At 52.8% G+C, this 24,128-nt stretch overlaps 1 protein-coding gene across 1 annotated transcript in view; it reads left to right on the forward strand.

Annotated features, from left to right (window-relative positions):
* Window positions 1–24,128, forward strand: part of LOC119973746 (plexin-A1-like) — a 580,418-nt gene that overhangs the window by 65,395 nt on the left and 490,895 nt on the right. The window contains exon 2 of the mRNA XM_038812164.1: window positions 5,226–6,506. Coding sequence (XP_038668092.1) covers window positions 5,328–6,506 — 1,179 coding nt within the window. The 5' untranslated portion in view covers window positions 5,226–5,327. The remainder of the gene's footprint in view (window positions 1–5,225; window positions 6,507–24,128) is intronic.

Raw genomic sequence — 24,128 nt, forward strand, 5'->3', positions numbered from 1 at the left:
AGCCAAACCATGATTTGTCCACCTACATAACTTGTTGCACTCCAAGAAATAATTGTATTTGAGGTTCTTGAGACTTATCTGTCATTCAGAATAATTGCTGAATTGTACAAGTCTCTCTCTCTGTTTCCCTATTCCTCTATCTTTGCTACCATCGTTCTCTCTCCCCATCCCCTTCTCCCTTTCTCTGTCTCCCCATCTCTTTCGTGACCCCCCCCTCTCTCCTCTTTCATCTCTTGGCTCGCTGTCTGCCTCTCTGTTCCCGTCTCTCTCTCTCTGTCCCTTTTCTCTCTTTGTCCCTTTCCTCGCTCCATCCGCTCCCTCTCTCTCTCTCTCCCTCTCTGTCCCTTTCCTCTCTCTATTCTCCTTCTCTCTCTCTCTCTCCCCGTTTCTCTCTCTATCCGCTTCCCTCCCTCTCTCTCCCCCTCCCTCCCTCTCTCTCCTCCTCCCCTCCCTCCCTCTCTTCCCCCCTCCCTCCCTCCCTCTCATCTCCCCCTCCCTCCCTCCCTCTCTTCCCCCTCCCTCCCTCCCTCTCTCCTCTCTCTCCCTCTCTGTCTCTTTCTCTCTCTGTCCCTTTCTCTCTCTATCCGCTCCCTCTTCCTCTCTCCCCCTCCCTCCCTCTCTCTCTCCCTCCCTCCCTCCCTCTCTCTCCCCCTCCCTCCCTCCCCCTCTCCCCCTCCCTCCCTCCCTCCCTCTCTCCCCCTCCCTCCCTCCCTCCCTCTCTCCCCCTCCCTCCCTCCCTCTCTCTCCCCCTCCCTCCCTCCCTCTCCCCCTCCCTCCCTCCCCTCTCTCTCCCCCTCCCTCCCTCTCTCTCTCCCTCCCTCCCTCTCTCTCCCCCTCCCTCCCCTCCCTCTCCCTCTCCCTCCCTCCCTCTCTCTCTCCCTCTCTCTCCCCTCCCTCCCTCTCTCTCCCCCTCCCTCCCTCTCTCTCCCCCTCCCTCCCTCCCTCTCTCTCCCCCTCCCTCCCTCCCTCTCTCTCCCCCCTCCCTCCCTCCCTCTCTCCCCCCTCCCTCCCTTCCTCTCTCACTCTCTGCCCCCCCCCCTCTCTCTCTCATAGTCTGTCCCTCTCGTTTCATTTCATGTACTTAATGATCTGTTTGAGCTGCTCGCAGAAAATACTTTTCACTGTACCTCGGTACATGTGACAATAAACAAATCCAATTTGTTCTCCATGTCTGTCCCCCTCTCTCTCTTACTCTGTCCCTCTCTCTCCTTCTCTTTGTCCCTGTCCCTCCCTCCCTCTGTGCCCTCCCTCTCTCTGCCCCCTCTGTCTCTGTCTGTCCCTCTCTCTCCTTCTCTTTCTCCCTGTCTCTCCCTCCCTCTGTGCCCTCCCTCTCTGTCCCCTCTGTCTCTGTCTGTCCCTCTCTCTGTCCCTCTTTCTCCTTCTCTTTCTCCCTGTCAATCCCTCTCTGTCCCCCTCTCTCTGTCTCTGTCTGTCCCTCTCTGTCCCTCTCTCTCCTCTTTGACCCTGTCTCTCTCTCTGTCCATCTGTCTCTCTGTGCCCCTCTCTCATCCTGTCTCTCTCCCTCTCTCTCTGTGTCCCTCTCTCTCCCTCTTTCTGTCCACCTCTCTCTCTGTCCCCCTCTCTCCCCTGTCTCTCTCCCTCCTTCTCTCTCTTTCTGTCCCTCTCTCTCCTTCTCTTTGTCCCTGTCCCTCCCTCTCTCTGCCCCTCTCTCCCCCTGTCTCTCTCTCCCTCTCTCTCTCTCTGTCCCTCTCTCTCCCTTTCTTTGTCCCTGTTTCTCTCTCTCTCTGTCCCCCCTCTCTCCCTCACTATGTCCCTCTCTCTCTCTGTCCTCCTCTCTCCCCCTCTTTCGTGTTATGGGCCAGGGTTTAGAGAACCCCAAAGTGTATCATGGGGTTCACCTGACCCACAACTTTTAATAGATTGTGGTATGGGGAGCACACGGTCCACTCTACAGATGTGAAATACAGAAATTTAAAAGTATTTTTTTAAAGCAAAACGATGTTTATTCTATGAACTCAAGGTAACCTTTTTAAAACATACAGTGAACATCTTAGCAACCATTAATTCAAATACAACCCCCAAAGAATACAAAGTAAACCTTTAAGCTTTCCTTTTTAACCATCCATACGACTTAAAACACCTTTTACCAGAAGCACATCAGGTTAAAGTCACCACTGTTATTAGTTTTAAATCACCAGGATCGATTTACAGTCTATTATTATTATTATTATTTAGATTACAGAGAGAGGTTCATACACCTTCTAGCTGTGACTGCCGTTATCCAGCTCTGAAAACGAAACTAAAACACACCCTGCAGCAAACAGCCTAAAATGAAAGTAAAAAATTGACAGACAGCCCAGCTCCACCCACTCTCTGACATCACTGCAGTAATAAACACCCATTTCTTAAAGTCACTCTCATTACAGATATTTATATACACACCCATTTATAAACACCCATTTTCTTAAAGGTACTCTCACATGACACTCTCTCCCTCTCTCTCTTTCTATCCCTCTCTCTCTCTGTCCCCCTCTGTCTCTGTCTGTACCCCCCCTCTCTCTGTCTCTCTCTGTCCCTCTCTCTCCTCTTTCTCCCTGTCTCTCCCTCTCTCTGTCCCTCTCTCTCTCTCTGTCCCTCTCTCTCCTCTTTCTCCCTGTCTCTCCCTCTCTCTGTCCCTCTCTCTCTCTGTCCCCCTCTCTTCCCCTGTCTCTATCCCTCTCTCTCTTTCTGTCCCTCTCTCTCTCTGTCCCCCTCTGTCTCTGTCTGTCCCCCCTCTCTCTCTCTCTGTCCCTCTCTCTCCTCTTTCTCCCTGTCTCTCCCTCTCTCTGTCCCTCTCTCTCTCTGTCCCCCTCTCTTCCCCTGTCTCACCCTCTCTCTCTCTCCCTGTCTCTCCCTCTCTCTGTCCCTCTCTCTCTCTGTCCCCCTCTCTTCCCCTGTCTCTATCCCTCTCTCTCTTTCTGTCCCTCTCTCTATCATATCCTTAACCTAAAGCAGTCCAGCTTTGCCACTGACAGGGTGGGAAATGACCTCCAGGAATCGAAATTATGAGAGGGAGGTGAAGAAGATTTGGGGGACCCAATTCAAATCTTCTGAAAGGAGTTGTCAAACCTGACCCAGGCAAGTGAAGGATTCAGAGTATGAAGGGGTGGGGGAGTCCATTTAAAACTTGAATCAGGAATAGGAAAGGAAGTCGGGCACAATAAACCTTTTCGAAGGTATTGGAGCGCTGTGCAAGCTGTCAAAAAGGGCTATTGAATTCAGAACAAAGCAATTAGTCACGTTTATTGGGAGACCAAGGATTGGAGAGAAAACAAGCCCGGCCGTTTGATCTGCGCGGGGGGGGGGGGGGGGGGGGGGGGGGGGGTGATATCTCATGTTCTCTCTTCAACTGCTGTCTGGTATTTAGAAAGTCCAACTGGGAAAGGACGAGGAGAATCCTTCGCAGCTCCTGGCTGCCCAGGCTCTGAATGATGGCGGCTGCCAATTTGTCGAGATTTAACCCTTTCAGGCGCGTGGTTCCCCAGGCTGGGACTGCGAGTCGCCACAGGAGGACGGAAGCATTTAAATTGCAGTAGAATTATGCTTGCGGTGGGTGGCGTTTTAGCAACTTAATTTTGAGTGCGAGGAATGCAAACTCCCACGAATTACATATTTCCTGCTACTGGCCCTGCTATTAACTGGTGCCTCGCAAGATTTGCACGAATTAATCAAGTACAATTTTCCCTCAATTACTTCAGAAGGCAACTGCACCAAGCGGTTTCTGCACTCGGTGGGGTAGCTGCTTTATTTGGACACTGAGGCACCGCGAGCTCAGTTAGCTGGCTCGTCATGCAGAGGGAGGCCAACAACGTGGGTTCAATTCCCCCCGCCGGCTGAGGTTATTCACAGGGCAGGAGCACGGGATGGTCTCCCGTAGCCTGCACTGAAGGCGCCTGGTCTGTATAGCTGACCCTTGGCTTGACCACATGCAAGTGGCAGCTGGCAACGAAAGTTCCTCTATCTCGCGGTGGCTATTGCAGAGTGTCAGCATATTGATTATTCCAACGGGTAATAGACTATAATAATTATCGTTTATATTCAGGATTCCTCTGCAAATGAACCTTGAACAAATTATCCTCTCTTTTGTAATACTTGATGCAGTTAATGTGTCGGAGGATGTGACCGATGCATCACAATAGAGTGCATCTATTGATCTGATTTTCGTTTTAATTGTCTCTTTTTCTCTCCTTCCTCAGACCTGTACTTTCTCCAGCTCAAACTCCTGATGCCCTCCACTCCATGCAGGAGGGCGGATGGTTTGCCCATCCCCCCCCTCTCCCGAGGAGGCTGCTGGGGAGGAGTAGACCACCTTTACCCAGTTGATTTGCGAATTGTGTCCCTTCTCCTCTCCCCCTCTCTCCGCTTCTCGACGTCCCCCATCGCCGAAGTGCATGGTAGTTCGGTGGTTATGCTACTGCCCCCCCCCCCCCCCCCTCCACTATCAATAAAAGATGCCATGAAGGGGTCGAATTGTCCTAAAAATGTAACTGGTTTAGTCTTGTCCTTCTGTGCCAATATGTAACTCCAGTCGCTGGATTGCCCTTTGCAAAGTGCAAAGTTTAGCACACTGGGCTAAATCGCTGGCTTTGAAAGCAGACCGAGGCAGGCCAGCAGCACGGTTCGATTCCCGTAACAGCCTCCCCGAACAGGCGCCGGAATGTGGCGACTAGGGGCTTTTCACAGTAACTTCATTGGAAGCCTACTCGTGACAATAAGCAATTTTCATTTCATTTCATTTCACATGGTTCATTGCAGGCAATAAATGCCAGCCTGGCCAATAATGCCCGCGTGCCCAAAAAGAACACAAAGAAAATGAAAAAAATGAAAATCGCTTATTGTCACGAGTAGGCTTCAATGAAGTTACTGTGAAAAGCCCCTAGTCGCCACATTCCGGCGCCTGTCCGGGGAGGCTGGTACGGGAATCGAACCGTGCTGCTGGCCTGCTTGGTCTGCTTTAAAAGCCAGCGATTTAGCTGAGTGAGCTAAACCAGCTAAAGGAAGTGCAACCTGGATTTTACTAACCGAGCTTGCCTCGCATGAATTCAAGTTGTTCGCTATGTAGCAAGGGCAACAACCTGCATTTAGATAGCACCTATCAAGTGCTTCAGCTGTTGGTGGTTGGTCCCTGTTTTCTCCCTTGATCTGAAGCGTTGAACCTGCTGTTGCGGAAAACCTTGCCTGTTCCGCCCCGCCCACCTTTAATGTGGTGTTCTTTCCCTTTACAGGTCTGACCGCCTCACCCATTTGGAGGATGCCCTAGATGAAGAATTTGGAGAACGTGGGTGTGTGTAGTTTACTTCATTCTGAGAACGGTGCCGGGGAACGCAATGAAACCACTTTGCCGGCAGTGCCGCCGCGCGTCTGCGCGCCTGTGGACGTTACAGGTCGCGTCCTGCTTGGCCATGATTGGCCTGGCCTACGGGGCGCTCCCACCCTTTAGGACTTTTGATATTTACGAAATGAGCCTGACCCATTTGGTGGTCCACAACAAAACCGGGGATGTCTACGTCGGAGCCGTCAACAAGATCTACAAACTGGCGGAAAACCTGACCATGCTCCGGTCCCATGTGACCGGCCCAGTTGAAGACAACGAGAAATGTTACCCACCCCCCAGCGTGCAGTCCTGCCCCCACCCCCTGGTGCCGACCAGGAACGTCAACAAGCTGCTCCTCATCGACTACACGCAGAACCGCCTCATCGCCTGCGGGAGTACGTTTCAGGGGATCTGCCAGTTCCTTCGCCTGGATGACCTCTTCAAGCTCGGGGAACCCCATCACCGCAAAGAACACTATCTATCCAGTGTCAACGAAGCAGCCACCATGTCGGGCGTGATCATCGAGGGGCCCAATGGGACCAATAACAAACTCTTCATCGGCACACCCATTGATGGTAAATCAGAATACTTTCCCACCCTCTCCAGCAGAAAACTGATGGTTAATGAGGAAAATGCAGAGATGTTTGGCTTTGTCTATCAGGATGAATTTGTATCCTCCCAACTGAAGATCCCATCGGACACCCTTTCCAAATTCCCAGCCTTTGACATTTATTATATTTACAGTTTTAGCAGCGAGCAGTTTGTTTATTACCTAACCCTTCAACTCGACACACAGTTAACATCACCGGATTCAAACAGTGAGCAATTCTTCACATCGAAAATCGTCCGGCTGTGCGTGGGTGATCCCAAGTTTTACTCTTACGTGGAGTTTCCCATTGGGTGCCTGAAGGACGGCGTGGAGTACCGGCTCATCCAGGACGCTTACTTGGCCAAACCGGGAAAATTCCTCGCCCGGTCGCTGGGAATCTCCGAGAAAGAGGACATCCTCTTCACCGTCTTCTCCCAAGGCCAGAAGAACCGGATGAAACCGCCCCGGGAGTCAGCGCTCTGCCTTTTCACGCTGAAGAAAATCAAGCAGAAGATTAAGGAGAGGATTCAGTCGTGCTACAGAGGGGAAGGGAAGCTCTCGTTACCCTGGCTTCTCAACAAGGAACTCGCCTGCATAAATTCCGTGAGTACTGAACGTTGAATAATATCTGGTGTGTGCTGCCATTGTTGGGTCGCAGTCTGAGTGAAGGTTCTCGTCAGAAATATTGCCGATTTGTTTTTTTCAAATGGTGTTAAAATGTGAATACATGGCAAAGTAAATCCTAACACTTGATGCCTGCTAACTGGTGGGGACCAGTTGGAATGGAATTTAACCACAACTTTCTCAATGCCGATTTTAACCACTTGACTTCATTGGTAGGCTGTTGCCTTGACAATACACAGGAAGTGGACAATGGAAACTGACTCAAAGTAATCAGTCTCTAAAAGACCATTTATAAATAGTACACCAAACACCAAGGTTCATTACTGGGGTGGAGATGGGGGGGTGGGTTACACTAAACCTGTATTGAACTGTGGACTACTGTGTATAGTTCTGTCACCAAGGCGGCCCGGTGATATAGTAGTTAGAACCGCTGCCTCACAGAGCCAGGGACCCGGGTTCGATTCCGGCTTGGGTCACTGTCTGTGCGGAGTCTGCACGTTCTCCCCGTGTGTGCGTGGGTTTCCTCTGTGTGCTCCGGTTTCCTCCCACAGTCCAAAGATGTGCAGGTGAGGTGGATTGGCCATGCTAAATTGCTCATAGTGTCCAAAAAGGTTAGGATGGGGAAAGGGTGGAAGTGAGGGCTTAAGTGGGTCGGTGCAGACTCGATGGGCCAAATGCCCTCCTTCTGCACTGTCGGGATTCTGTGATATTACAAAAAAGGATATAGAGGTATTGGAGCGGGTGCAGTGAAGATTTGCAGAGAAATGGCAGATGGAGTTCAATCCAGGCAAATGCGAGGTGATGCATTTTGGAAGATCAAATTCAAGAGCGGACTATATGGTCAATGGAAGTGTCTTGGGGAAAATTGATGTACAGAGAGATCTGGGAGTTCAGGTCCATTGTACCCTGAAGGTGGCAACAGAGGTGGATAGAGTGGTCTAGAAGGCATACAGCATGCTTGCCTTCATCGGAAGGGGTATTGAGTACAAGAGTTGGCAGGTCATGTTACAGTTGTATAGGACTTTGGTTAGGCCACATTTGGAATACTGCGTGCAGTTCTGGTCGCCACATTACCAGAAGGATGTGGATGCCTTGGAGAGGGTGCAGAGGAGGTTCACCAGGATGTTGCCTGGTATGGATCGTGCTAGCTGTGAAGAAATGTTGAGTAGATTCGGATTGTTTTCATTGGAAAGAAGGAGGTTGAGGGGGGACCTGATTGAGGTCTACAAAATTATGAGAGGTATGGACAGGGTGGATAGCAACAAGCTTTTCCCAAGAGTAGGGGTGTCAGTTACAAGGGGTCACAATTTCAAGGTGAGAGGGGGACAGTTTAAGGGAGATGTGCGTGGAAAGTTTTTTACGCAGAGGGTGGTGGGTGCCTGGAACGCTTTACCAGCGGAGGTGGTAGAGGCGGGCACGATAGCATCATTTAAGAAGCATCTAGACAGGTATATGAACGGGTGGGGAACAGAGGGAAGTAGACCTTGGAAAATAGGAGACAGGTTTAGATAAAGGATCTGGATCGGCGCAGGCTGGGAGGGCTGAAGGGCCTGTTCCTGTGCTGTAATTTTCTTTGTTCTTTGTTCTATGACACCAGAAATCCATGAATGTGTACAATATCAGGAAAGGGTGAATAGCTGGGCCTCTTTATTCTAGAAGGATGAGCAAATAGGGGTCTTTTAAAAGTTGGAATGATCTTGATAGAGTGCATTGAGAGAAAATGCTTCCGCAGAACTAGAGGCCGTCGGCATAAGCTAGCCACCAAGAACTCCATTGGGCAACTCATGAGAAACTTCTTTTTAAAAATAAATTTAGAGTACCCAATTATTTTTCTATTCCAATTAAGGGACAATTTAGTGTGGCCAATCCACCTAACCTACACATCTTTTGGGTTGTGGTGGTGAAACCCACACAGACACGAGGAGAATGTGCAAACGCTACACGGACAGTGATCCAGGACCAGGATTCGAACCCGGGTCCTCAGCGCCGTGAGGCAGCAATGCTAACCACTATGCCACGTGCCGCCCCAGAAGAAACTTCTTGAGGAGAGACGGGGATGTGGAATGTGCTACCGCAGGGAGTGGTAGAAATGAATGGTGTAGATGTAATTAATGTGATGATAGGTAAGCACTTGAGGAGAGAATAGAGAGTTAAATGGAGAGTTAGGTGGAACAGAAACGCCAACATGGACCCATTGGCCTGAATGGCCTGTTTTTGTGTATACATTCTAGTCCTACATGAATAGTTTGCCCTAAAAGCTCTGGTCTTGTTCTTGAGGTATAACTAAAATCCAGGATGAGATTCACTTTTTTTATGGTCCTCCTCTTGGTTGGGTGGGGGGCTGGGGAGGAGGTTGGGTGGGGGTGGGGGCTGGGGAGGAGGTTGGGTGGGGGTGGGGGGCTGGGGAGGAGGTTGGTTGGGGGTGGGGGCTGGGGAGGAGGTTGGGTGGGGGTGGGGGGCTGGGGAGGAGGTTGGGTGGGAGGAGGGGGCGAGTGGGGAAGAGGTGGGTGGGGTTGGGTGGGTCTGTCTCCCACCACCTTTCTGCAACCTTATTCACAAGGGAACAGAAGAAGGCCATTCAACCCCTCTACCATTCAATTCCATCACATCTGTTCCACGCTGCAGCCCCACTTACCTGCCTTTGCTCCATATCTTTGGTGACCCTAGCCCAACAAATAAAAGGGGTTCATCCCTGATGTGGAGACTCCAGCTGTGCTCCAGCATCCTCTTTGATTGTTTCGCATTTCTACTGCGCTTAGTTTGGGGAACAAAACCCTCCCTGATCGCACAGCCGAATGCCTTACGTCTTGCATTTTGTCCTCGTTCCACCTCGAATAAAAGACAAAACTGATCAATTCTCCCATTTACGGTTTGCTGGATCTCATTGTGTCGGCCTACAAAACTGCCGACGTCACATTTTCGCACACTTCACCCGTGATTAATTTGATGCAAAGTGTCTCTTGTGCCCTCGGGGGCTGTGGGTTGCTCGGTTGTTGAGTGTTCAAGACTGAGATGTTTGGGCTCGAAGGGAATTGAGGCTGTTGGAGAGCGGACAGGAAGTGAAGTCGAGGTCGGGGTTCAGAGTAACGGGGGTCGATTGACCTATTCCCACGTCTTTTCCTTACGTTTTGGGAGATCCTGAGAGCATGAAGGAAACTGAATACATTTTTATCTCTCTCCTTTTGTCCTTGAATCTCTACCTCTTGGGGACTGTGCATCATTATTATTATGGACTAAGAAAAATGATGGGGGAGGGGGTAATAGGAGCTAACCTGGGAAGATACAGATGTTTTCCTTGATTTCTCATCCCCCCCACCCCGCCAGCGACCCTCCACCATCTCGCTTGTGCTTACACTACAGACTGCCTCGTTTAATAAAAAGGCACCTCTCTGAATAATTGTAAAGCACAGCACTCCTGTGATCAGCTGCTGCCTTAGCGAAGATCTATTAATGAAATGCTAATGTATTTTTTATGAGATGGTACTTTAATTTCATTCCAAGCGAAGTGTCTATAAGCAACGGTACCCAGTGTGGTCTTTGTGTTGAATGGGCAGCATTTTAGCAGTGATTGTGTCTGGGAGGGTTACTGTTAAGTTGCGTGGCTCTCACCTAAATGCAAGTTGAACAAAGTGCTTTTTCTCCTGTAACTCACCCTTGATCCTCCATCTTAAGAAAACGTGTCCCTTAGCCCCACCTTGGACTCGACCAAAGTAGCTGTGGTGACTGTTCATCTATGAAAATGTAGCAGCCATTTTGCACGCAGCAAGATCCCGCGAGCCCGGTTTATCGCTGCTGGTGTTAGTTGCGCATTGGACCCAGGATGCTGTAGCAACCCCTCCCCACTCTTCAATGCAGTGCCCACCAGAAGGGGCGAATGGCAAGTCTTGCCACATGAGGAATGTAACGGGGTTCAAGACTTCATTGGCAAGGTGGGTGGCTGAATGAGGGAGCTGGTCCAGGAAAAAAAGGTGGCAACTTCGCGAAGGCCTAACTACTTAATCCTTGTTTGTTTGTTGTTTGTACCAGGAAGGCGTTAGGATCTGATATGGGTTAGATTACTGCTTTAGAAGGACACCAGGTTCTCCAGTTAGGAGTTAATCCGCACGTCACTGCTTTGTTTTTGGAAAGTACAGTCTGCAAGAACGTCTTGTGCTGAGCAACTGGTGCACAAATCAGCTTGGCTTGAGATTCCTCAATCTGCACCTTTCCCAACCACTCTCTCCACTACTTCTGGCCAGAAATGAGGAGGAATTCCTTCAGCCAGAGGGTGACGAATCTGTGGAACTCATTTCCCCAGAAGGCCGTGGAGGCCAAATTACTGAGTGTCTTTAAGACAGAGATAGATAGGTTCTTGATTAATAAGGGGACGAGGGGTTGCAGGAGAATGGGGATGAGAAAAATATCAGCCATGACGGGGTTGAATGATCTAATTCTGCTCCTGTGTCTTATGGCCCATTTCTCTGGTGAAGAATCTCAGGAGCCACTGACCAGAAGTACCAGTCTGGCAGGTTTGCCATTGACCTATTCCAGCATCCAGCTTGGCCAATCGCACCAAATAAATCTACATTTTGGTTTGATCACAGCAAACCCTGGTGGTATTGGTTAGAACACAGAGCCAGAGAGAGGCTGTGAAATGGGCAGTGTGAAGCTGTAGATGCCTTCTCTGGAAGGATTTGTGCTTCTTCAGTATAATGGCTGTTTTATGTTTTTGCCCCGAGTCCTTTGTGGCTCGGTCAGTTGCATCTGTATATCCGTTGGGTCCAATGTCCCACCAGCGTTTTGAACCCCTTGTACGTTCTTTATTGTGAAGCATGACTGAGATGGGCAGGGTGCGACCTTGTGTCGACAACAACTGATATATCCTTCGAGGGGTGGGGAGGTTCACGTAGAGCAAAAGTGCCAGCATAAATCTGATGGGCCGAATGGCTGGTTTCTGTGACGCGGACTGGGTGAACAAAGAACAAAGAAAAGTACAGCACAGGAACAGGCCCTTCGGCCCTCCAAGCCTGTGCCGACCGGGTGAGCGGACGTTCCCCTTGAAAACCTTTTCCCAATCTTTATTGGTCCCAAATCTTGGGGTGGCGTGAGCGGAGGTGTGGCAGATACAGTTCAATACTAAGCAGTATGAAGTGATGTATTCTGGAAGGAAGAATGAGGAGAGACAATCCAAACTGAAGGGTTCAGGAACAGAGACACGGCACAGTGGTTAGCACTGCAGCCTATTGAGCTGAGGTCCCAGGTTCGATCCCGGCTCTGGGTCACTGTCCGTGTGGAGTTTGCACATTCTCCCCGTGTTTGTGTGGGTTTCACCACCACAATCCAAAGGTGTGCAGGGCAGGTGGATTGGCCACGCTAAATTGCCCCTTCATTGGAAAAAAATAATAATTGGATACTCTAAATTTATTTTTTAAAAGTGGCAGGAGAGTTGAGAAAATTATTGAAAAGGCACACTGGGTTTAAATACAGCATCAAAGTACAAATATATGTATATTTAAATTTGAGTACCCAATTCTTTTTTAAGGGGCAACTTAGCGTGGCCAATCCACCTACCCTGCACTTCTTTTTGGGTTGTGGGGGTGAGACCCACGCAGACACGGGGAGAATGTGCAGAGTACAAATATAAGCAAATTTCGATCAACCTTTAGAAACCCATTGGTTTGACCTTAACTGGAGAACAATTCAGGCGGCCGCACTTTGGAAGGAAGTGGAGATATAAGAGAAGAGAGCAGGGAGAAACAATTGAGGAGAATGGTGCCAGGGATCAGGGACTTGGTTACATGAACAGATTGGAGAAGCTCGGGGTTCTCTCCTTGGAGAAGAGCGGCTTGAAAGGAGATTGGAAGAGGTGGATATTGCTCAGAGAGAGGACTTTCTTTCCCCTCTCTCCTTCCACCGTCGGTCAGTCTGATTGGACAAACGGACAGGTCACCTGCCAATCCCTTGGTCAGGAGCCTGGGGCCTATTAGCGTACGGCCGACCACACGACTCACCACAACAGGAAAGTGTGCCGAAATTGCTTCACTGGTTAAAACCAGAACTGAGCACTTTGCCCTTAACGAGTTAATTAGAGGCTTAATTATTTATTGATGTGTCAGTGATAGCGTTGCCAGTTGATGTGTACAGCTGTATTTGTTGTTTCACAGTGTTTATTGAAAGAGTAACACAGTTGGAGTTGAGCACAGTAATGATGATGAACCTTTGCTGCAAAGTTGGCGTATCAGTGGCTGGGGATGACCTGATTTGGAAATGTTCGGTGCAGGAGGGGAGCAGGAGGGGAAATTACCGTGGATGCTGGATATCTGAAGCGGGAAATACCGGGAATGCGCAACAGGCCAGGTGGCATCTGTGGGGAGAGAAACAATAGTTCACGTTCACGCCAATGACTGTTCCATCAGTTACGTTTCTCTCTCTCTCCGCAGACGGGGCCATGGCCCCGCTTGAGCGTTCCCAGTGTTTTCCGTACTGACATTGTTCCGGGATTGAGTAGCTAATGTCACCACTGTCTAAAGCTATCGACACACTGATGCATGTTTAATTATCGGTCAAGATCGAAGGAGGCATTCTGGGTCCTCTCAGAGTAGGAGCAGTGCCAGCAGGGTGATTATCTGAGGTGGTGAAGTGTGAATTTCCTGTTTCCCCCACATCCAGATGAACCGAACATGAAATGTGTATTTTAAAACAACGAGATGAATCCCCAGACCACACGTGCAGTTGGAACACCGCTAACCCGTTTCTAGCAGCGATGTGACAGAGGGACAGTGGTTTTCACTACTATTGAGTACGAAATGAAGGACAGGAAGAGGCTATTTGCAACCATTTAAAACCATCAACCTCAGTCTCTGACTGCGCAACAGAAACAAATCCCTGCTGCCAATAATTAGTTTAGAGTACCCAATTCTTTTTTTCCAAGGAAGGGACAATTTTAGTGTGGCCAATCCACCTCCCCGGAACATCTTTTGGGTTGCCCTGCTGCCGATTTATGGAACTTTCTAGATTGCTGCTCTTTGGCACCCATAGGAAAGTGAGCTCCTGGGGACGCACGTCTCCCACATTCTACCCTTTGGTGAAGTTATTTGCAATTCTGCTGCCTGTTTCCTAACTCCTTGTTCAACTGCTCAGGGGCCTGCACTGGCTACTGATTGACCAACCAGTCTAATTTCAAATCCTCATCCTTATTTCCAAATCTCTCCCCCTGTCTGCGACATCGCCCCACACCCCACAACCCTCATAGGATTGTTCCAGTGCAGAAGGAGGCCATTTGACCCATCATGTCTGCACCGACTCTGCGAATGAGAAATTTACCCAGTGCCATTCTACTGCCTCCCTCCTGTAACCCTGTGTATTATTGAACCTGCCTCTTCCACATGCTCCGGCAGTGCCTCTCCTGTACTCTCAGGCAGGGCCTCCGCCACACACTCAGGCTGGGCCTTCTTCACACTCTCAGGTAGGGCCTTCTCCACACTCTCAGGCAGGGTCTCCGTCACACTCTCAGGCAGGGCCTCCACCACACTCTCAGGCAGGGCCTCCACCACACACTCAGGCAGGGCCTCCACCACACTCTCAGGCAGGGCCTCCGCCACACTCTCAGGCAGGGCCTCCGCCACACTCTCAGGCAGGGCCTCTGCCACACTCTCAGGCAGGGCCTCCGCCACACTCTCAGGCAGGGCCTTCTCCACACTCTCAGGCAGGGCCTCCGCCACACTCTCAGGCAGGGCCTCTCCTGTACTCTCAGGCAGGGCCTCCGCCACATTCTCAGGCAGGGCCTCCACCACACACTCAGGCAGGGCCTCCACCACACTCTCAGGCAGGGCCTCCGCCACACTCTCAGGCAGGGCCTCTGCCACACTCTCAGGCAGGGCCTCTGCCACACTCTCAGGCAGGGCCTCCACCACACACTCAGGCAGAGCCTCCGTCACACTCTCAGGCAGGGCCTTCTCCACACTCTCAGGCAGGGCCTCCACCACACTCTCAGGCAGGGCCTCCACCACACACTCAGGCAGGGCCTCCACCACACACTCAGGCAGGGCCTCCGCCACACTCTCAGGCAGGGCCTTCTCCACACTCTCAGGCAGGGCCTCCGCCACACTCTCAGGCAGGGCCTCTCCTGTACTCTCAGGCAGGGCCTCCGCCACACTCTCAGGCAGGGCCTCCACCACACACTCAGGCAGGGCCTCCACCACACTCTCAGGCAGGGCGTCTGCCACACTCTCAGGCAGGGCCTCCACCACACACTCAGGCAGAGCCTCCGTCACACTCTCTGGCAGGGCCTCCGCCGCACTCTCAGGCAGGGCCTCTGCCACACTCTCAGGCAGGGCCTCAGCCACACTATCAGGCAGGGCCTCCATCACACTCTCAGGCAGGGCCTCTGCCACACTCTCAGGCAGGGCCTCTGCCGCACTCTCAGGCAGGGCCTTCTCCACACTCTCAGGCAGGGCCTTCTCCACACTCTCAGGCAGGGCTGCTACACTCTCAGGCAGGGCCTCCGCCACACTGTCAGGCAGGGCCTTCTCCACACTCTCAGGCAGGGCCTCCGCCACACTCTCAGGCAGGGCTGCTACACTCTCAGGCAGGGCCTTCTCCACACTCTCAGGTAGGGCCTCCGTCACACTCTCAGGCAGGGCTGCTACACTCTCAGGCAGGGCCTTCTCCACACTCTCAGGCAGGGCCTCCGTCACCCTGTCAGGCAGGGCCTTCTCCACACTCTCAGGCAGGGCCTCCGTCACACTCTCAGGCAGGGCCTCCCCACACTCTCAGGCAGGGCCTCTGCCGCACTCTCAGGCAGGGCCTCCGCCACACTCTCAGGCAGGGCCTCCCCCACACTCTCAGGCAGGGCCTTCTCCACACTCTCAAGCAGGGCCTCTGCCACACTCTCAGGCAGGGCCTCTGTCACACTCTCAGGCAAGGCCTCCGCCACACTCTCAGGCAGGACCTCTGCCACACTCTCAGGCAGGGCCTCTGCCGCACTCTCAGGCAGGGCCTCCGCCACACTCTCAGGCAGGGCCTCCCCCACACTCTCAGGCAGGGCCTTCTCCACACTCTCAGGCAGGGCCTTCTCCACACTCTCAGGCAGGGCCTTCTCCACACTCTCAGGCAGGGCCTCCGCCACACTCTCAGGCAGGGCCTTCTCCACACTCTCAGGCAGGGCCTTCTCCACACTCTCAGGCAGGGCCTCCGCCACACTCTCAGGCAGGGCCTCCGCCACACTCGCAGGCAGGGCCTCTGCCACACTCTCAGGCAGGGCCTCTGCCACACTCTCAGGCAGGGCCTTCTCCACACTCTCAGGTAGGGCCTCCGTCACACTCTCAGGCAGGGCTGCTACACTCTCAGGCAGGGTCTTCTCCACACTCTCAGGCAGGGCCTCCGTCACACTGTCAGGCAGGGCCTTCTCCACACTCTCAGGCAGGGCCTCCATCACACTCTCAGGCAGGGCCTCCCCACACTCTCAGGCAGGGCCTCTGCCACATTCTCAGGCAGGGCCTCTGCCGCACTCTCAGGCAGGGCCTCCGCCACACTCTCAGGCAGGGCCTCCCCCACACTCTCAGGCAGGGCCTTCTCCACACTCTCAGGCAGGGCCTCCGCCACACTCTCAGGCAGGGCCTCTGCCACACTCTCAGGCAAGGCCTCCGCCACACTCTCAGGCAGGGCCTCTGCCACACTCTCAGGCAGGGCCTCTGCCACACTCTCAGGCAGGGCCTCTGCCGCACTCTCAGGCAGGGCCTCCGCCACACTCTCAGGCAGGGCCTCCCCCACACTCTCAGGCAGGGCCTTCTCCACACTCTCAGGCAGGGCCTCCGCCACACTCTCAGGCAGGGCCTTCTCCACACTCTCAGGCAGGGCCTCTGCCACACTCTCAGGCAGGGCCTCTGCCACACTCTCAGGCAGGGCCTCTCCTGTACTCTCAGGCAGGGCCTCCGCCACACTCTCAGGCAGGGCCTCTGCCACACTCTCAGGCAGGGCCTCCACCACACACTCAGGCAGGGCCTCCACCACACTCTCAGGCAGGGCCTCTGCCACACTCTCAGGCAGGGCCTCCACCACACACTCAGGCATGGCCTCTGCCACACTCTCAGGCAGGGCCTCCACCACATTCTCAGGCAAGGCCTCCACCACACTCTCAGGCAGGGCCTCTGCCACACACTCAGGCAGGGCCTCTGCCACATACTCAGGCAGGGCCTCCACCACACTCTCAGGCAAGGCCTCCACCACACACTCAGGCAGGGCCTCTGCCACACTCTCAGGCAGGGCCTTCTCCACACTCTCAGGCAGGGCCTCCACCACACACTCAGGCATGGCCTCTGCCACACTCTCAGGCAGGGCCTTCTCCGCACTCTCAGGCAAGGCCTCCGCCACACTCTCAGGCAGGGCCTTCTCCACACTCTCAGGCAGGGCCTTCTCCACACTCTCAGGCAGGGTCTCTGCCACACTCTCAGGCAGGGCCTCCGCCACACTCTCAGGCAGGGCCTCCACCACACTCTCAGGCAAGGCCTCCACCACACTCTCAGGCGGGGCCTCTGCCACACTCTCAGGCAGGGCCTCCGCCACATTCTCAGGCAGGGCCTCCGCCACATTCTCAGGCAGGGCCTCCGCCACACTCTCAGGCAGGGCCTCCGCCACACTCTCAGGCAGGGCCTCTGCCACACTCTCAGGCAGGGCCTCTGCCACATTCTCAGGCAGGGCCTCTGCCACATTCTCAGGCAGGGCCTCCGCCACACTCTCAGGCGGGGCCTCTGCCACACTCTCAGGCGGGGCGCACTTCATGAAAATATTTTTTTTCGAATCATTTTTGCTTCGTTGACTAATTACCTTAAATCTGTGCACTCTCGTTCTCCAGCCTTCAATGTGCGGGAACAATTTCTCCCAACCTTCTCTGTCCAGACCTCTTCATCACTTTGAACACCTCTTTCAGATCTCCTCTCAACCTTTTCTGCCAACTTCTCTGACCGAGCCACATAGCTTTCAAAAGGCTGCCGCGCACACTACACGTGTCCACACCCTCTGCGGGGCAATGATTTGCGACAGAGAATACCTTCTGGGAGATAACACCAACTTTTGCTGAGGCGTTTTATATGTGTCTTGTGTATTGCTGGAAAAAGAATTGACTTGCGTTTCTATAGCGCCTTTTGCAATCTCGGGATGCCTCAAAGCATTTTGATGGTGCTTTGGAAGTCGCTGTTGTAATTTTGGGGAAACATGGTGCACAGTAAATCTCCCAGAAACTCTGTGATGATTAACAGAGTGCCAAATGAGTTGCTGGATAAATATTCTCCCAGGACACGGGGGAGGAATTCCTCTGGTTTCAATTAGTGCCGGGGGATTTTAAATATTTATTGTGCTGCTCTCTCTGAGGTATCGCCTTAAGGATGAGGCATTAAACAGGGGCCTTGTCTGGTCTGTGACACTGTTCGAAGGAGAACAGGGCAGTTCTCCCCGATGCTCTGCAGCCAACATTTTTCCTTCGACCGATGTTTCCAAAAGGGCTTTTTCTGGCGTTATCGCATTGCTGTTGCGTTTCTTGTGGGATCTTGCTGTGCACAGACTCGCTGCTGCTGACTAGCCCCAACGTCGCAACAGCGACTACACTTTAAGATGTACTTCCTGGGCTGTGAAGTGTTTAGCAGGGGGCTGGGGGGGGGGGGGGGGGGGGGGGGGGAGGTGCGATCTGGCGTTTCACCGAAGAGCTCATTCTTTGTGCCTAAGCGGGCTGATCAACTACAGAGCTCGTCACTGCCCAGAGCAGACCCACCCTCCAGCTCACCCCCTTGCCCGTCCACGTGCGATACAACCCCAGTCGGAGCCCCGTCATCTGTCTGACCCTGTCTGCCACCGTGCCCATGCCCAGCGCTCTGGGCACTCTGCCACCACTGTCCTGGGTGAAGTCCCCAAACCCGATGCAGTGTGGGGGTGAAGATTAGTTCCAAATCTGCTTTGGTTAAATGGCGCCAATTGGATTTGCTAACTGTCTCTTGCTGTTGGGCAGACGTCATGCAGTGGATTTTCTTCTGGTGCAGAGTCTTAATAATCAAAAGATTACTCAACCCCGTTTCTAATCACTAGATCTTGTGATAGTGGAAAACCACAGTAAAAGGTTTCAAAACACAGATGATTCTTTCCTTTATTTAATTCAACTGGCTTGATCAGATAAACGTGTTCAGTAGTACAGTGTGCAGTATTTCCTGTCAATCTCATTGATGACGGAGGAATCAGCCTAGACACAGACCAAATTAAGTCTCCGTTTTAAATAGAATGATGTAGAATCCGCAGCTCACAGAGGCCATTTTGTCCTGGTGTTAATGGATTCCGTTTATTGTCACGTGTACCAAGGTACAGTGAAAAGTATTGTTCTGCGTACAGTTCAGACAGATCATTCCTTCCATGATAAGAAAATACATAGGGCAAAGAGAACATTCACAATGTAAATTCATCGGGTGAAGCATACGGAGTGTGGTACTACTCAGTACAAAAGATGTCTGAAGAGGAGATCTGTCCATAAGAGGGTCGTTTAGGAGTCTGGTGACAGTGGGGAAGAAGCTGTTTTTGAACCTGTTCGTGCGTGTTCTCAGACTTTTGTATCTCCTGCCCGATGGGAGAAGTTGGAAGAGTGAGTAAGCCGGATGGGAGGGGTCTTTGATTATGCTGCCCACTTTCCCCAGGCAGCGGGAGGTGTAGATGGAGTCAATGGATGGGAGGCAGGTTCGTGTGATGGACTGGGCTGTGTTCATGACTCTCTGAAGTTTCTTGCGGTCCTGGGCCGAGCAGTTGCCATACCAGGCTGTGAAGTTCCAGATAGGATGCTTTTTATGGTGCATCTGTTAAAATTGGTCAGAGTCAATGTGGACATGCCAAACGTCCTTAGTTTCCTGAGGATGTTTTGGCGCTGTTTTGCTTTCTTGGTCATAGCGTCGACGTGGGTGGACCAGGACAGATTGTTGGTGATGTCCACACCTTGAAGCTGTCAACCATCTCCACCTCGGCCCCGTTGATGCTGACAGGAGTGTGTACGACACTTTGCTTCCTGAAGTCAATGACCAGCTCTTTAGTTTTGCTGGCATTGAGGGTGAGATTGTTGTTGTTACACCACTCCACTAGGTTCTCTATCTCCCTCCTGTATTCTGACTCATCGTTGTTCGAGATCCGGCCCACTATGGTCGTATCGTCAGCAAACTTGTAGATGGAGTTGGAGCCAGGTTTTGCCCCACAGTCGTGTGTGTACAGGGAGTAGAGTAGGGGGCTAAGTACGCAACCTTGCGGGGCACCGGTACTGAGGATTATTGTGGAGGCTCCTCCCAATCTGTTTATTTGATATTATCAATATATCCTCTTAATATTTTTAATTCTGCCTTTCTTAAATTTCCGTTATGAATTCCTATCTCTTGAAATATGAGCAAAACTGCAGGGCTGGGATTCTCTAAAAACGCGGCTAAGTGTTGCCGCCGGCGTAAACACCGGAGTGTTTCACGCCGGTATCAACGGGCCTCTTGGCCCAGCGATTCCATGGCTCACAGGGGGCCAGCACGGCACTGGAGTGCTCTGCGCTGCTCCAGCTGGACGTACACGGCCCTGCACTGCCCGCCGTGGGTCTGGTCATGCGTGCGCGCGGTGAACGCTTCTGCATCAACGTCGCGCAACATGGTGGAGCCACGCAGCGGGCTGGCGCGGAAGAAGGTAGCCCCCCCCCCCCCCAGATCACGCGCGCCCGCTGATTGCTGGCCCCCGATTGCTGGCCTGGCCGTCGTGGAGGTCCCCCCGTGCCCCCCAGAGACCGGTCGCCGAAGAATTGTGCCCCAGCGTCGGACCCGATGGCGGGTCTGTGGCCCCATTCTCCGACCCTGCGCCGAGTGCCCTTTCACCGTGGAGACACGGAGAATCCCGGTGCAGGTGTACATTTACACCTTCTCGCCTGCAGCACCCCTGGTGGCAGAAGGCCGTAACGACAGCGTGACATGTTTACATATCGTTTGAGAAGAAGTGCACTGGGTTTTGGAAGCTTGCGGTCAGTTCATCTAAATTCTTGAATTTTCTCCACCTCCTGGACTCATGAGTCCTGGCTGCTAGCTAAACGCCTCAGAGTGGGTGGCTATTCAACTGGAGGGGGCATCGCTCATGATGCCCAGCCCTGTTCTGATCAGGCACGAGTACATCGTCCAACAGGAGTTGATGGGTGGTGATCAACAGGAATTTGTTCTTCATTGCCCACCAACCGAACTCTCCCTTTCCCCTCCTGTCACTGGATTGACTCAGCGCTGCTGAGCTGATTTTCATGTCTCTGCTGCCCGTCTCCATCCCCCCCACCCCACCCCCACCCCGCCCTGCCCATCAGAGGTTGTCCCAGACTAGGAGCCATCCCACCAGAGTTGGTTAAAGAAAGGCCACAGGCAGCAACTGGGAATGGGCAGTAATTGCTGCCGATGATTGAACGTTGGACAATAGTCCCTGTGGTTCCGTTGTGAAATGGCTTCAGCAACACGATGCACTTGGGGTGTGGAATCAATGCAGCGTTTGGAAGGGAGTTTAAGAACGCAGCCACTTGCAGTCTGGGGTTAGAGATGGTCCATTGGTTGGCAAAGGATTAATATGTGCCCTGGTAAAGCAACGCTGGTAAATCCTGGATTCCGAAGGGCAGATTAAGGTGACTGTGCGAGAGTAAGGGTGATGTGTCAACGCGTGGCGGGAATGTTGCGCTAATGGCTGCAGAAGGAAACCAGTTCAAACAATTTCCTTTTCACCCTCTCACTAGTGAATCTGCCCTTTGCGAATGGCCAGTTAGCAAGGAGGCTATTCGGCCCATTGAACCTGTTCCATCATTCCGATTGGCTGTTCTGCACCTCAGCTCCATTTAGTTGCCTTTTCTCCATACCCATTGGTGAACTTTGCGAACCAAATTAAATAAATTGCATTTGCATAGCCACTTTCACATCATAGGATGTCTCAAAGTGCTTTTAAAAATTTTTTACATTTAAAGTAGCCAATTCTTTTTTTTTTCCAATGAATGGGCAATTTAGCGTGGCCTATCCACCTAAGTAGAACATAGAACATACAGTGCAGAAGGAGGCCACTCGGCCCATCGAATCCACACCGACCTTAAGCCCTCACTTCCACCCTATCCCCGTAATCCAATAGCCCCACCTAACCTTTTTTGGACACGGAGGGCAATTTATCATGGCCAATCCACCTAACCTGCACATCCCTTGGACTGTGGAAGGAAACCGGAGCACCCGGAGGAAACCCACGCACACACGGGGAGGATGTGCAGACTCCGCACAGACAGTGACCCAGCGGGGAATCGAACCTGGGACATTGCTGCTGTGAAGCCACAGTGCTATCCACTGTGCTACCGTGCACATCTTTCTGGGTTGTGGGGATGAGACCCACGCAGACACGGGGAGAATGTGCAAACTCCACACGGACAGTGACCCGGGGCCGGGATCGAAGACGGGTCCTCAGCGCCGTTAGGTAGCAGTGCTAACCAATGCCCCGCTGTGCCGCCCTTGTCTCAAAGTGCTTTACAGCCAATGAAGAGCTTGTTTCAACTGTAGTCAATGTTATAATACAGGAAACACAGCATCCAATTTGCGCACAGTAAGTTTCCAAGTCTAAGATTGATCGCTCTGCCCCTTCTCACTTACTGTCCCCTCACACGCTGCCTCCCCTCGTGTGCTGACCCCCACCTCACGCGCTGCCCCCCCACCTCATGCTCTGCCCACCCCGACCTCACGCAGTGCCCATCCCCACCTCACGCGCTGCCCACCCCCACCTCATGCTCTGCGCACCCCCACCTCACGCGCTGCCCACCCCCACCTCACGCACTGCCCACCCCCACCTCACGCACTGCCCACCCCCACCTCACGCACTGCCCCCTCGTGTGCTGACTCCCCCCCCACCTCATGCTCTGCCCACCCCACCTCATGCTCTGCCCACCCCCACCTCACGCGCTGCCCACCCCCACCTCACGCGCTGCCCCCTCGTGTGCTGACCACCCCCCCCAAACACACCACTTCATGCGCTGCCCACCCCCACCTCGCCCATTGAAACCCCCCCTCCCAATGTTCACACACGGTCTCTGATCTTCTCTCGCCAGTGCTTCTGCTGACTGTCTGCCTGCTTTGCCTTCTTCCTCTGCCTCATGAATCTAACGCCGCCTCACTAATCATTTTGTGGTTGTAAGTGTGAGAGCGGAGATGGTGTAAAATCTGGAAAGTGGAGCTGAACAGACAAACGGGAGGGGACGGGGGGGGGCTGATCTTTATTGAATCGCCAGTGAGCAAAAAGCCTGGATATCAGCTGCTCGTCATTAATTCTCTTAAACTAACCTTTTGCATCGTGTCTACACGTGGTCTAATTAAACACAGCGATCTGCTGTTCGAGGCGAGAAATTCCCATTAGCTGCCTGAACTCGCTGGCAGATGGGAAACAGCGAGGGCGGCTGAGTTAGAGCCAGTCAGATGGGAGGAGTGTGGTTCAGCGGAACATCTCACCTCCCTTGTGTCTGGAATCTGCGATTTGAAGCACAATTCCCATTCATAAATATTCAAATCCAATACAACAGAATCTGAGATCCCTAATTTGTTCCTGATTCAGCGTGGTGAGGGTCTTGCCCCCCCCCCCCCCACCCCCGCTCCCAACCTGCCGAGGAACAACAACTCCCCCCCCCCCCCTCCCCCCCCTCCCCCCAGCCACCCACTCAGCCCCACTCTCCACCTCTGCCTGTTACAGGCTTTGCTAAATTGGTAAACGCTTGCCCCAGTTAAACAGGGCTGCGCCTGAGTTGACATTGACAATCTGGTTCCCTGACCTTATTCAGCCTGTCTTTCCAGACCACTCGGCTGGCTTTCGAGCAGGCATCATCCCGATTTGTCTTCAGATCCCTCCAGGGCCTTGGCCCCCTACCTCGCTCTGTAAGGGGCAGCCCGGTAGAACAGTGGTTAGTTAGCACTGTTGCTTCACAGCTCCAGGGTCCCAGGTTTGATTCCCGGCTTGGGTCACTGTCTGTGCGGAGTGTGGACGTTCAACCCGTGTCTGCGTGGGTTCCCTCCGGGTGCTCCGGTTTCCTCCCACAAGTCCTGAAAGACGTGCTTGTTAGGTGAATTGGACAATCTGAATTCTCCCTCAGTGTACCCGAACAGGCGCCGGAATGTGGCGACGAGGGGATTTTCACAGTAACGTCATTGCAGTGTTAATGTAAGCCTACTTGTGACAATAAAGATTATTATAAAAAGAGAGAGTGTGTGTGTGCTCCTCTCCCCCACCTTTTTAAAAAATAAATTTAGCGTACCCAATTCATTTTTTCCAATTAAGGGGCAATTTAGCGTGGCCAATCCACCTACCCTGCACATCCTTGGGTTGTGGGGGCGAAACCCACGCAAACATGAGGAGAATGTGCAAACTCCACACGTACAGTGACCCAGATCCGGGATCGAACCTGGGACCTCGGCGCCGTGAGGCAGCAGGGCTAACCCACTGCGCCACCGTGCTGCCCTCTCTCCCCCACCTTTGACCTCTCCATCATTGGTGGTCGTGCCATCTCCCTACGTTCTCCCTACACCTCCCCTCCTGTCTCTCCCTCCTTTTCCCTTTTTTTTAAGGTGCTCCTCAAAACCCAAAACA

Source organism: Scyliorhinus canicula, chromosome 11, assembly GCF_902713615.1.
Source record: "Scyliorhinus canicula chromosome 11, sScyCan1.1, whole genome shotgun sequence".
In the NCBI taxonomy this organism is placed as follows: Eukaryota; Metazoa; Chordata; class Chondrichthyes; order Carcharhiniformes; family Scyliorhinidae; genus Scyliorhinus; species Scyliorhinus canicula.